Source organism: Helicoverpa armigera, chromosome 3 (genome assembly GCF_030705265.1).
Source record: "Helicoverpa armigera isolate CAAS_96S chromosome 3, ASM3070526v1, whole genome shotgun sequence".
In the NCBI taxonomy this organism is placed as follows: domain Eukaryota; kingdom Metazoa; phylum Arthropoda; class Insecta; order Lepidoptera; family Noctuidae; genus Helicoverpa; species Helicoverpa armigera.
In genome coordinates this window covers 7,164,231-7,178,400 of record NC_087122.1, presented here as the reverse complement: position 1 = coordinate 7,178,400, position 14,170 = coordinate 7,164,231, and the positions used below count along the sequence as shown (strand labels likewise).

General features: G+C 39.2%; 1 protein-coding gene across 4 annotated transcripts in view; it reads right to left on the bottom strand.

The window, feature by feature from the left end:
- The window catches only part of Grh (grainy head), a 101,185-nt gene that overhangs the window by 18,175 nt on the left and 68,840 nt on the right, over window positions 1-14,170 (bottom strand). For 3 of the 4 annotated variants that reach the window (XM_021333100.3, XM_021333101.3, XM_021333103.3), the window contains 4 exons: window positions 12,732-12,891; window positions 11,934-12,353; window positions 9,856-10,013; window positions 2,689-2,851 (listed from right to left, as the gene is read on the bottom strand). In XM_021333100.3, the coding sequence (XP_021188775.2) occupies window positions 2,689-2,851; window positions 9,856-10,013; window positions 11,934-12,353; window positions 12,732-12,891 (901 nt within the window). The remainder of the gene's footprint in view (window positions 1-2,688; window positions 2,852-9,855; window positions 10,014-11,933; window positions 12,354-12,731; window positions 12,892-14,170) is intronic. The other variant, XM_021333102.3, reaches the window with a different exon arrangement.

Here is a 14,170-nt window from a genome sequence, read left to right as displayed (position 1 = left end):
CACCTTAGCATAATACACTACTATATAAGATACAGGGCGATGCGCAAGCGCAACCCTTGCAATGATGCAGAATAACAAACAACGTCTCCGTGTTACTAGCGAGATGATTAATTGCCACTATGTACTGTGATTGATTGAGCTCTTTTCATAATGTTTTTTGTACTCCAACTATTTTTGCGGAACGACATTTCAATCTATTCAACCCGGTTAATGTCTGGAGATAACATTTTAAAATGATATTTGTCATTAAATACTTATGTAAATGTTACGACCATGGCGTGTGAACGCTTCCAATATTAAGAGGAAATTAATTCAATCGAGTGCTTTGTATCTGCGGTGTTTAATTAGGTGCAGAATCTGGAATTGGTTTAGTGTGGTGTGTTCGTCGGTGGAAAGCCACGGCTCGATGGTATCGGACTGAGGCAAAGCTCCGCCGAAACAGGGGCGTGCCGGCTGTAATTACAATCCCGCCACGCACACCCCGCTACCCACAGCCCAAATATCTCTGTTTACTAAAATTTTCTTACAATCTTTTAACCGCTTTTTGGCACGCAAATTTATTCAATTCGCATCGCGTGTGGATTCGGTTACTTAGACACGGTTGATAACGCGATAAAATTGTTTCGTAGATATAGTGTAGGCATGGTTATCAATTTTGTGCTCGTTTGGATTTAAATGTTGCCATTAAATATTATTTGTTTGTATTAAATACACCATGAAACCCAAAATGATAGAAATATATTGTAGGTTAAAGGAAGATTTCTCACGAGTTTCTCTAAATTGTTTAGTTGATTCGTCTCTGTGCAGACCATAATTTCACCTGCAGGCATATAACATGAGAGAGATTCTTCAGTCTCTGTTTTCTTTTTGAAACTTTAAAAGAATTCTCGTTAAGAAAACACGATGTTTGCCGCATTGAAATTGTTTTATCATAATGCAGTATGGTTATTGTTTAAAGGGAGCGATATTATCCGAGCGGAGGCACGGACTCCCGGGGCGGTCATTGTATTCCTATATGGCGAATGTCAAAAGCGTCGTCTTAATTATCGGGCGCGGCTATACAATGCGGACTCGATTGCGCCGAGATAAGCTCTGTACACCTATCTGAGTCCGTATTGAATGCGATACGGCCGGGCCGCGGCCGGACTCGCGGCCCACTTACTGCCTTAATAATAACTTCAAACGTATGTCGCATTGTATCTCTGATTATTCCGATCTAAGCCCATTGAATACAGATAAAACGTGTTTGAATATGTTAGGCGCTGTCAAAAAAAGAAAATTCAAACATTGAATAAGAAGTTGCGTGAGCATACCTACTAGTCTGTGATGACGTCTCTTACTGTAGTATGAGTAACGTCCCGTTTTATAACCAGTACAAACAATAACATTAAAATCAAAACAATACAAAAAACCTACTTCAATTATCTAAACCAGATTAACCAGATTACCAAATGTGGAATTTCTGGTTTATCAAGATTACATGGTTAATGTGTATTATGGTGCAATTTTATTGTGTCAACCTTCTCTCGGTAAGTACTATCCATCATGTTTTTCAGGGAAGTGTCAGGAAACAATAATGATGGGATTTCCGATTTCCACGACGCGCCGACACGACACCGCGTCGGTATAATTGTTGCGGTTAATCTTTTGTCTCCGCGAGATTCTCACGAGTAAATGGTTAATTTAGTCACGTCATTGTAGTATTAGATATTGACTTGTACTTGAAATACAACTGTTATGTGTTACGCAGATAAGTGTTTGAAACAATTTAAAGATGAGGCTGATTGTTAGCTTTGCATTTGAAAAGGTTTTGTTTAATTTTTATTGAAAGGAAACAGAACTGATACCTTCTCGTTATCAGATTAACATTTTTTTTACGTTATCTAATTAATTTCGCCTTTAACATTCAAAGGAGTGGATCGAGTATTGAATTTATAAATACCTACCAATAAGAATAAATAAAAGCACCTTTTGCATGTTTGGTAATTCAAGTAGCCGGAGAAAGAAATATGATGAAAGTGAATACTTGAAGGTGAACCAGAGGCGGGATGAAACTGAGCCGGGACGCCTGCGGTCGCTCCCGACGCGGGGCGAGCGCCGCTCACACTTATCTACTTGCCACTTACCACCACTTATTTGCACACTGCTTACAGTAGCCCTTGTGGCAATTACCTCGAAACGTATAACAGACTATTACGTTTACTTTCTTGTTAATTAAGTTACATAAAATATTTTACCGCGAGTAAAGGGTAAAGACAGGCATATTTTAAAGTTCCGAAATATCATTATTCTGTGTCTTACGCATTACTTATTGCATTGTACAAAAATTCATTGAACTTAATTATGCTGTGTTGAAAGAAAAATTATTTCATCAATACAATACTAAAACCTACGGATATTGATTAGGTTACTCCTCGGGAACAATAATTTAGTACATTTTATTTGAGCAGTAGTGAACCTAATGCAGTTATAAATTGAGATGTTCGTAGAGCGGCGCGCGGTGCTTCGACGTCGAGGCGCGGCGTGTTTTACGATTCCCTCCGCGAGTACGTTTACTGACCACTGCCGCAGCTTTCTAAGGTCCAATACAAGTAAACATCCGGCCACTTAACCGTTAACGTCGATAATTTCATTGACTTTTTTAACTGAGAATGTCCAGCATTCGTTGAATTTTATTAAAAGACTCACCTTGACTGTTTGGTTCTTGAGTGGTTTATCAGGATCGTGAATGTACTCGAGCGTGATGCCGTAGAACTGGCCTTTGTTGATGTATGTGATGCGGTCATCCTCGCGGCGCTGCGAACTGCTGCTCGCCGTCTCCAGGTGGTACTTGAAGCCGTACGGGGAAAACCTGGCGCAAACGAGAACAGTGTTATATAGCATCGAGCGCGGCGGTCGCTATGACATGTACGACACCTGCGACTTCAAGATTTAAGATAAACACAAAAAGCTTGCGTATTACGGAGTAGCGCAGTAGGCGACTTGTCGTTAATGTTTGTTGGAACATAAAATGCACAATAAGAGCTGGTTTCTGTAACATTTAGAAAAAGTGCGATTTCTTCTTTGAGATACTTATCTACGGATACACGTTCTCGACAATAAAGTTTCCATGAAGTAAAGCAATAAAAGTGTGCAAAAAGTGGAAATCTTAATTGCTCGGCCGGTACAGCTTGTCAGCGGCGTCGTTACATAAAGGCGCGGAGATCCAGTTCGTAGTGCGCAATGAAAAACTGTGTTTTCTCGCGATTTCCTGAGTGCTGGGCCGACGGAAGGAAAACCCCGCTAATTTAGCGGTGATCGCGTGCCGCGGCTCGTTAGCGACACCGAGCGCCTCGCACGCTGCCGCGCACGCCACGCGCTGCCGGCGCCCGCGCCCGCCTTGTCGCGCCGCGCATCTCGCCGCGACCCACGCGCACTCCGCACTCGCGCTAGCTGCACCGCCGAACTAACTACTCATTATCTGACCAGCCTATTGTGGCACCGACTTAACTTATGTAACATGATAAAAACTAATAAATCGTTATGAAACGTTTAATCCTTTAAATCTGTCTGAGGAATGCGGATAAAGCAGTTTGCGTCGATTTAGTTCTACGGTTACACCATTACCCAAGCTTATTGAAAACAATTTGGTAAACAGCCCCGCTGATGTTTGCGATTTGAGCCGAGCTTGTGAAGATAAAAGCCGTGTAATGCAAACGCAGGCCGACATTGACGGATCGGTCGCGGCGGCGCGGGCGCTCGCCTATCTGATGCTCTCTAAGTGATTCCGAACACAATTTACATTTGCAATGTTGCTTTGTATTGTCATTTCAACTACCCTTATCCTTTGTTTACTTACGTTTGATGGACTGTTCGTACTACGAGCGAGATTATAATTTTGCAATACTTCCCTATCAATAAATACGAAAGCAATGGGTGGAAGACAATGAGAACACCAATAGATATTCGGATTTATATGTGCATTCGGCGTACGTACATGAATTCTTTATATTCAGTTATAAATAACACATTGTTTTCGAATGAGCTTCATTACAAATTTCAGTGGCGGAGCAGCCAAAAAAAGACACTTCCTGAGTGGAGACAAGAGCCTTGGCTTTCATGAATAAATCAATCGGCGAGGCGCGGAAATTGATGAGTGCGCAAAAAGTCTTGGAACGCAGCGACAACAAAGTGCTCGCAATAAAAACGCACGCCGCGATAACAGTCGGCGAGGTTCGCGTCCCGCAGAGCCTCCGAGCGCTCCGAGCGCTCCCGCCCAAATTAGATGCGCATAAATACAAGCCCTCTAGATATAACCTTATACTCGCCAAACAAAAACACCATTTATTGGACACTACTATCGTTTCTTGCACTTTTTCTCGAACTAACTTGAAAAGTAAAAGAAAAGCTCTATTGAAAATTTCACACCTATTCCTTCTAAACGGTGACATTTGCAAACAATTTAACATTGTTACAATATTACAGCACTAACACTTTCAATCGCCTCAATTAATTATTCAGAAGGCACATTTAGTTCGTGTACTAGGAAAGCTTTGTCTGTTTTTGTATAAATTGTGAAATTCCAGGCTACACAGGCTACGTGAAAACAAGCGAATTTACAACAGTTGGTATTAAAAACTCGTAAAAATGACTCGTTAGCGACCATTAACATTTTTTATCTTTTTCCTTGTCAGACCCAGGGATAAATATGCAAGTGTCTATGTACTTATACGGATTTTTCTTAATTATTGCACGGCTAGTACTGGTTTTGTTTCCCATATAAATAAAGATAAAAAGTTTGTTTATGTCTGAAACGTCACATTGTGAGATCTCGAGCAAATTATAGAACGTAAATGTAGGTACTTCATGTGTGTGTGAACTTATGTAGGACTCACGCCGCATCAAGTGTCAATTTTTGATGGAAATTGTACACCATTGTATGGGAAAACGCATACTGCTTTAATGTTTGAAAACCGCAAAGAATTTAAAGTTTTTTTTTGTATTAATGCTGGTGTTTTGTTTATGTATGTTAGCTGGTAGCAGTATTTGTAAATGAAAGGAGGTTTGTTCTAAATTAAAAGATATTATCTTTTAATGGTAGGGGCGGTGTACTTATAGTTTACAGGAGATAGCACGTAACACGCTACGCGCGGTGGCGGGCTGGTGGTGCATCATGCACGCGGCTGCTTAATGAGAACGCTTAGCCTGCGTAATGGCAGCGCGCTGATTGCCGGCTGCGGCTGACGACCGACACACGCAGCCACGCCACCCTATCATCATAGCTTAACTATCATTATTCGCTGCTATACGTATCTGCAAATGTTTCATAGAAGCTTTCCTACCAACTACGCTTGCAAGAATGTCATCATCATACACGCTCGTGCAACTGTGCCAAACGCATTAAATGCTATTTATCATTACAATTATAATAAAGGCAAATAGTGTTTGTCTGTAGAATACAGTTCCCAAGACAATAAAACAGATAAGTAGATTGCAAGTCTCCAAGTGATCGGGCAAACGGAATGAAAACGTCGTTTCAATACTTAACAGAGGCAGAGGAATGCCGTTTAAAGTATACATTCATTTGGCTTAAAGCGGACAGATGTTAGGATCGCGTGTACGGCGCAATCCTGAAGCATTGCTGCGATATTGCTCTCTACGTTTAAAAGCTCCAGTAATGAACTTGTAATATTAAGGACCATATAAAAAATAACAGTGTATTTCATTACGATTTAACTTTATAACATTATGTGCATTAACGTTATCAAACACATGGAAATACATTTTTATAGAAATAAATTAAAAACAAAAAGTCGTTAGGATATTATATATCTGTTAATTAATTAATTCTCTGATACGGAAAAGTATGTCCGCTGGTGCCTTTTGAAGTGATAATCAAATACACACATATTACTTGATTAAGTTACTATGCCTTTTAAAAGCTCATTCCAATGTTGAGAATTCGAGAAGTAAATAAAGTGTTGGTTTGATACCTCGAGAGGTATTGGTGTACTTAACTGGCCGGTAAGTAATAGAGCTAACATTTGTGAGGGCGTTGGAATTACGGGCACCGGCGAGGGCTGGTAATCGGGCAGTCGGCCGGGCGGCGCGCCGTATCGACAGCGAACGTTATTTAAGACGGTAGAAGCGACCGCGCTATTTGGCCCAAATGCAAGCAAGTAATTATCGAGATAATAATGCTAATGCACTTATCATGTCGACGACTGCTTCCGCCGACGACGCGATGTTTCTTTCCAATGATTTCATTTGATGTTAACATTTTAACTTAAATCGTACTGTTTACTTATAAATAATTAAGCTTTTAAAAGCTTGTTTTCAAATGTTGAATTTTCCAATTTAAAAGTCTATTTAGTATTTGTTCTATTTGTAAAATATGTTTTGAAAAGTTTTAGAGTAAATCAAGTATTCATTTGAACAAAAAAAAATGTTGAAAATACTAAAAGTAAGCTTGATCACAAAAAGAAACAATACAATTATATTGTCGCCATTCAATTAAGTCGGTACAAGAATATTAAGAATAAAAAGCTATGTTATTGCTAAGTTTACTTACATTCGTTCCATCTCTTATCCAATTAGGTAGCGTGTAAATAAATATACATTTAGTATTCAATAGGAGCATTAACGAGCAGTCGAGGTAGAAAATACTTATTGAGACGAATGACGCCGCCTCGAGACCAGTTGACAAAGAACATGCAACTTAAAAAATAGCACCTGGGAGTTGGGTAAAACCGCTGACTCCTACGATCATTGTTTTATGAGGGAACGTATCTTGATCTAGGAATGGAAGAAAACCATTCTACATCAGTAGTATATCATCCCGCGCAAATTGTATCAGCTGAGGAAAACAAGTCGGCGGTCGTAGGCGAGGAGCTAACTACTGCAATGTTGCGCAATGTTGCACAGAACTACAGCGAACTGCAGCTTTCAGCTCCACTCATAAATAAGCTGTGGAACATAATTCATGCACAGTACCGATCACAGCGACTACTCAAATAATTTAGGCAGTAGACGGCAGTTCTGGCAATTTTATCTATAGTCTACTGTCTTTAAAATGTTCTGCATTATTAAATAACAAGCAAAATTTAGGTTATTAGCGTAACGACTTTAAAGTCTTAGGTATACTGTTGTTTCAATCTAATTATCAACTTTTGTTCAATAAAAAACATTATGAGGTTTGTTATTTGTATCTGACTAAATTCAACAATTGATATAAGTACGAGTTTTTTCCTACTTATCATAATTTCTAACAAGAAGAACAAACTCGTGAATTAGACAGAGACAATGTTTTTAAAGCATACCGAAGCAATATATTTATAACTGAAGCAATCCTAATGAAATGTATCAACTTTTACTCATTGAGTCACAGTATAAATGGCGAATTTATTCGAGTACGTAATTATGTGAATAACATTTACTGATACTGACTTCCTTTGACAAGTTTGTAACACATCCAAAATACTTAAATTCCAAAAGCCAACTATTTAGAGATTAAGAAACAAAATCACCTTTTTCAGCGTTTCATTATCACGCGCGTTTATACGTATTTATCAGTATTTAATTTTCTAAATGTCCCGAGTATGTTTTTCAAAAATATTATTTACATACAAGTGCATTGAACTTGTTGTGGGTATTGAAAACATCTAAAAATATTACGTTTAATACATGTAGGCGCGGAACGTTTTAGGAAAATAATAAACACGAACCCTTCTAGTAAATTAACTTGTCAGTTAGGAAATTACTAATTCACACCTGCTTTTACTGGTTGTATTCAAAGATCACGAAATATGAGTTAGCACCTTTTAGAGAACTATTCCGGTAACAACTTAACAACAGCGCGGACGAACACAAGGCGGTGTCGGCGCTCATTCACAATAATGCTCCGAATGTGTTTCAGTGATATTAAAACGAATAAAATTAAATTAAAATCGTCAAATATTGTGGGTATTATTGTTTTTACAAATGAGATATCCACTTATCTAAGTTTTATATAGAAATATAAATTACAATTGTTTTTTAAAGAATGTTTTCGTTTTTGACCGTTTGCTTTAACGAAGCTTTTTTTTAAATAATAACTATCACTAATATTTGCGCAAGTTGATAAGTGAAAAACAGTTTTTTTAGGCAATTTGTAGTAGTTTGTTACCAGATTAGGAATATTCTTAAATTAATTAATACGTAAATAAAGGCGAGTTTCTCACAGTATTCACATGCGTCCCCTATGCGTTTTCGCTCCGGCACGCACCGCGTGCGGTCCTCTCAGATAGAAATCATACAGCTAATTATATCAATACTGGTTAAATTACTAATTTATATTTATTTAAATCAAAATCCGTTCCATTAAATTATCATAACTAGTCATCTATAGTATTTAATGAAAGTGGTGTAAATTACTCTAAATATTGACTCACTTTGTACCCAAAAAAATAGCAATAAACCGTAAATATTGAACAAAAGGTATTATTGAATTATATCATATATGGTTTATTATTTTTTAGTTTTTAAAACAGATATGCGTTGGTGGCCTGAGAGCCGCAAACCGCAAGATTTTTTATTAAGGTAGCAAGTAAAAAGTAGAACACAACATAGGCATGTTTGTGAAAGAAAATACTTATAAGAAATAAAAAAAATGAAGTGTACTTAATACACTTTGCTTTTTTTGTCAAAGTTTCTTTGTTTTCCTCATATTACTTGCTCCTATATTGATTGCTTTATATTGATTAAATATGTCGTTTATGTCTTTTGTTTGGATAACTTTTCTAACGGATTTTCGGAGTTTATTTCACTGTTTACCAATTTCCAAATAACTTTATTCCTTAAGTTCTAGCGTTCCAGATGGTATCAATTACATTTGCAACGGTATACGCGGGCGATGTCTAGTACATCCTGAACTATTCATAGTTTTAGAAGTAGTAACAATGTATCGTTGACTGTGTGTGTCCGAAGTGACCACAGAATGCCTACGTTTCCTAGAAAGGACCACATTATAACCGTCATGCGGGGAGGTGCAAAGTGCTCGGTCAATATTGTCGTTTGAACCACTCGCACCAGCAAATTACGTACACATTACAAAAAAGGTTTGATCGAAACGAATTGACTGTTTAAGTTACGTGTTTATACCAGCCGCGAGTTGTTTGGCTTTTTTACCTTCGTAAATACTCGGGGGCAATTTGTTACAAATCACTGGAAAAGGGTTAAGTTTATTTATCTAGTTCGATTTGTAGATTATAGTGCCAATAAAATTGACGAAGACAGTTATAATTTAATTCGAACATGATTCTATTTTGGTTTCTGTGTTTTTCCAAATGTCTTACAATTCACGTCGAGATTTACCGCACCAAAAGCGAATATTTTACTCAAACCAGAAATTCTTCAAAGTGATAATTTAAAATGCTAATTATACTGCTGTATTTTTAATGATTTAAGAAGTAAAACAATGAATGGTGCGTGATTAAGGGATTTTGTGAATGTTCATTAATTAATTGTCTTAACGTAATTATGACTGAGAACTGACAAAACTCCGTTCTCTGAATTAGATACCAGTATCGTATACATATTAAATGTTGAATTATTTAACATGATTAGTAATTTACGCAGAATCTCGACTCGTTTTAGGTAAAAATAATAAAATGCTAATACATGGAACTCGTATCAAGCGGCAGCCTGTTTTCGATACTGTGCATAAAAAATGACATTGCTGTGCTAAGGTATGAATGAATGCTGTATTGCTTTATACGTGAGTTAGTCTTACATTCCCGTGCCTTTCGATAGCGCGAGCACATTCTGAGATCAGTACCATCACTAGTACTCGGGGCCCAGAGGCTCGAACTAGGAGATTGAATTGAGCTGAGTACTTACAGTTTGGCGATTTGTATCTTGTCGGCATCGTTCTGCCGGCCGAAGTCATGCCAGGGCCGGGTGCGCGGCGCCTGCGCCGGGGAGTGGTGCGCCGACGGCGTCCCTCGCCCGTCGTCGCCGACTCCCGGTTGCTGGCATATCACCGTGTAGTCGAACGACTGCACAAATAATAATACACATTATAATCTTCATCGCGTAACATAAAACCCAATATGTTTATGACATTTAACACATTCTTATTAGCATAATATCTTATTAGATTGCCACTAAAGTCCTAAATTCAAAGAAAAATAAGTTGACAGCATATTTTTTTCGTCGCGTATCCAATATTGTCTCACATTATTGTAGATAATTTGCTTTTTAAATTTGGTAGGTAGGTACGATCTTTGGATTATAGTAAAAACAAAACTTAGAGATATTTAATGTCGCAATCTCCCATAAATTAAATCTAATTGGCGTCTAATTTATGATAATGGTTACACATTAAAATATCATTGTAATTACGTCACCGTCACTACCTGTGCTCACAACATTGAAACTAATTACAGTTATGCCGTGAAAATGTTAAGCTCGGGATACTGATAACGAATAAGGAATTAAGTATTTCCTAAGATAATGTATTCAGCTCCACAGGAATGTAACATTCGTGTTTGAAGTCGATGAACAAGTTCGGAACAATGTTCAGTAGCTGGTGTCAAGTTTAATTTATTTAGTGTCAGTATTGTCGTTCTTTTGTACCAAGTTAACAAAAGGCAAAATAATAAATGTGCAATCTAGATCAGTCGGGAGGCAAGTAGGTAGCTACAATGTTCGTGATCGCCACGCCCTAGGAACTGCTAAGTCCTTCAAGACCACTTAGCTCAACCAGATTACCGGTCATGTCAATTTGTTATTTTAATATGTAAACTCATAAATTTCAAGTCAAATGCGAGGTGTTTGCAATTGTGTGGTTTGAAGGTCTTGCGTGGCGTCGACTCCATTGTCTGTACGATGCACTTGCAATTAGTGGACTTAGCTTTTATACTTATACATCATCTATTAGCAAATTACTCACTGTTGGCATTCTTATTAGAATTGTTCAACAAATATGTATTCAAATTAATTCAGTTAGGCTGGATTAGGTTAAATCTTCTGTGCTTCTTTAATCCAAACTATACTTGATTCGATAAGTTTTGAAATGGAGTACTATAAATATTTTAAGCAGCCAGTTACTGGGAACGAACGGCTCAAATCTGACTAAATCGATATGGAAAAAAAATTGTTTGAATGGCGAGTATGACTAGAGCTTCCTTGAAATAATTAAGATTTTATGACAAATATTACCAAAATAAGTAAAAGATACACCCAAATTGATTCTCACTTGATATTTTTTATCAAATCTTGAAAAATTTTGTCAAAACAAACGGGTCCGCTCAAATATAGGATGATGCAGGTACATTTTATATATTGAATACGATGGTACTGAGCGGTTTGGTAAGTTCAATTATTGTAATGGACTATGATGTAAAGATATATTTTTTTTGCAAATATCAACTATTGGAACAACGACATGCACATCAGTAACTCTGAAAGCTAAGTTTTCCTAAGTTTTATAATGACTTTTAAACCAGCCCATCAATATATCCCCACTGTTGGGATTTAGAATGCCTTCAATGAAATGAATACGTGCTATAATTTATATAAAGTACTACAAATAGAAATATAAGATAAAGTGTAGAGCGCGGGTGGGCTTCAGCTATTGTGCAACTTCACAGAAATGGGTCAGTTGACAATCTAACATTACGTTGGTAAGTTTCGATATTTACATGAAAATGTATAAATGTACCTAGAGATACTTAGAAGAGAAGAAGTCTCCTTCAAATGATAAGTGGAATGTTGTTGTGAAGCGACTGAGATAAGCTGTGAACTTCGCAAAATGTCTCATGATTCAGCTTGATGTGACTGAATACATAAATGAGCAATACGATAGTGACATCGCAGCGATCTGTAAATACATTGATAAGTAAGTGTGGAGTGTTATTGTTATGTATGTGTGTGTGTAAGAAGCCCGCCCGCCCGCGCCCTCGTCGAACACCGACCTGCTGGATTGCGGACGCGTGGTCCCGGGGAGTCACTGCATCGGCTCCAATGCCGCTATCTGGTGAGGGCAGGTCCACTGTGAGCCCGGCTGCAGCGATTACACTCTTGCTGTGATAGCGAGGGGTTGCGTATCGGTCACTAAAGGCAGACGCGGATGCAGACTCCGCATCACCATAAGGCGGTGCAGCCCTTTGCTGGTAGCCCTCGCCAACGAAATATTCTCTGTAGTAGGGTTCGCCGGCGAAGGTAGCTGGCTGACGCGAGTACTGGTCAGCATAGGGGGTGGGACTGGGGGTGCCTGGCGGCGCGAACATCTGGGCTGCGTACATGGCGGCGTCCGGCAGCAGCGAGCCGGCCGAGGAGGCGCGCGAGGGCGCCGGGGACGGCGAGGCCGCTTCGCCGGGCTCGCCCAGCGCCACCTGCGGACACACGCGCCGGTTACACGCGCTCTCCCACGACAATTGTCCGCTCCGCAACGTCGACGCGTACATGCCGCGTCAAAGCACAGTTCACAGCTTCACGTACACTAATGTCGATGGATCGTATCACGTTCACGATTATCAATGTGTGTAATCCCGAAAAAGTGTAATGGTCCTTTGGTAGTGACCTCGGTCAGCATGCACTGGGCGGGCAGCACTGGCCGGCCGGAGTGGGCGCGGGCGGGCGCGGCTAGTGCGTCGCGAGCGCGGTGCTCGGCGCATCGTACGACAAGCGCGATAAATAATACATGAGTGACCGGTACAGTAAGTGTGTGAGTGCGTGCGCGCGCGGCGGCGGCGTGCGGACGTGTGACGCACCTTGTGTCGCGGCGGCTTGAGCGCGTGCTCGGGCTCGTCGACCACCTTGCGGCTGAGGTCCTCGGGCTCGCGCTTCACGAGCCCCGCGTGCAGCAGCCCCGAGAGCTCCGCCAGCTCCGCCCCGTGCGCGCCATTGGCCGCCTTCAGCGCTCCGCCGGCCCTGCGGAGGGGAGACAGGCGTGATTGGCGACGTGCGCGCGCGCCGCTACGAGTCCGCCCGACCTCGCCATGCGCGCGCTAACTCGTCGTACTATCATTCTCGCTCTAGGTGTTACACACTGTCAAATTGTCATATGGTATTTTCCTAGCAATCAAAATACAAATAAAATTATCATACTTGTTGCAGTTTGCAATATTATTTACATGATTGCAAGGTTTACTTTATATTTCTTAGTAAATATCTAATCCGAGATAAAGTTATTTTACGGACATCTAGTTTGCACGGTTTAGTCGGTCCTAATATGGTATTTTAAGGTACAAACTTACTTGTAATCTGTATAATTTAAAATTGTTTACATATTTGACCCTTACTATTTCAACCAATTTATGTAGCTTGCAACTGAGATTTGTAACACACAATGTAAGCAATATACCTACATAATTCAAATATTTAATGTATCTCGTGATTTCCATTATACAGATTAACATCTCAATCAGTCTGATATACTATTTATAGTAAAAAAGATATTTACACTATACTTATTTCTGTTAAATATTCGTTTTTTTTTTACAATCCTGCGGTTAACTCTGTTAGTTAAAATCATTGAAGTTGGCTTGTACACTTCAACAACAATCCTGTTATTTAGTCGCTAAAATACACATGCTGCCATCTATGAATATAGCTGGGAACTTTATACTAAAGCAGACTTGAATTGTTGCTACAATAATACGCTTTATGTAGTGGAGTTACGAACTCATACATTCACACGCTATTCATTCAGCGTAACAATTTAACAAATACTCAACAATCATATTTTTTAAAACACTTCAATTTTATAGCACATGAGTGTACTACATTTACACGTGACGGAAAAATGTGCTACGAAATTTCGTAGGCTTTGGCATACTTTGGTTGCTACGATTAGTTAATGACGTAGCTACGTCACATTTATTCGAACTAATTATAACATTTTATTGTTAAAACAAATGTTTTTAAATTAGGCGCTAATTGATGATTGGTTAAAAATAATAATTAATTAGAGTGCCCTTATTGCGTACTACGAACCGCTACGTATTTCGTAGAACTTCGTAGCAGTGTAATTACTAATGATTTCTGTGAAAGTCGATAAGAACAGCGTGGCTTCTTTGTTGGGGCATGATCTCCGTTTTATCTGATACTATATGGTACACAATCTTGAATGCTTCGAGAATAAAAATGAGCAACGGTAGCCGATTAGATCGTACAAAGTATTAGATAGATAACGTAGCATAAGTAATTG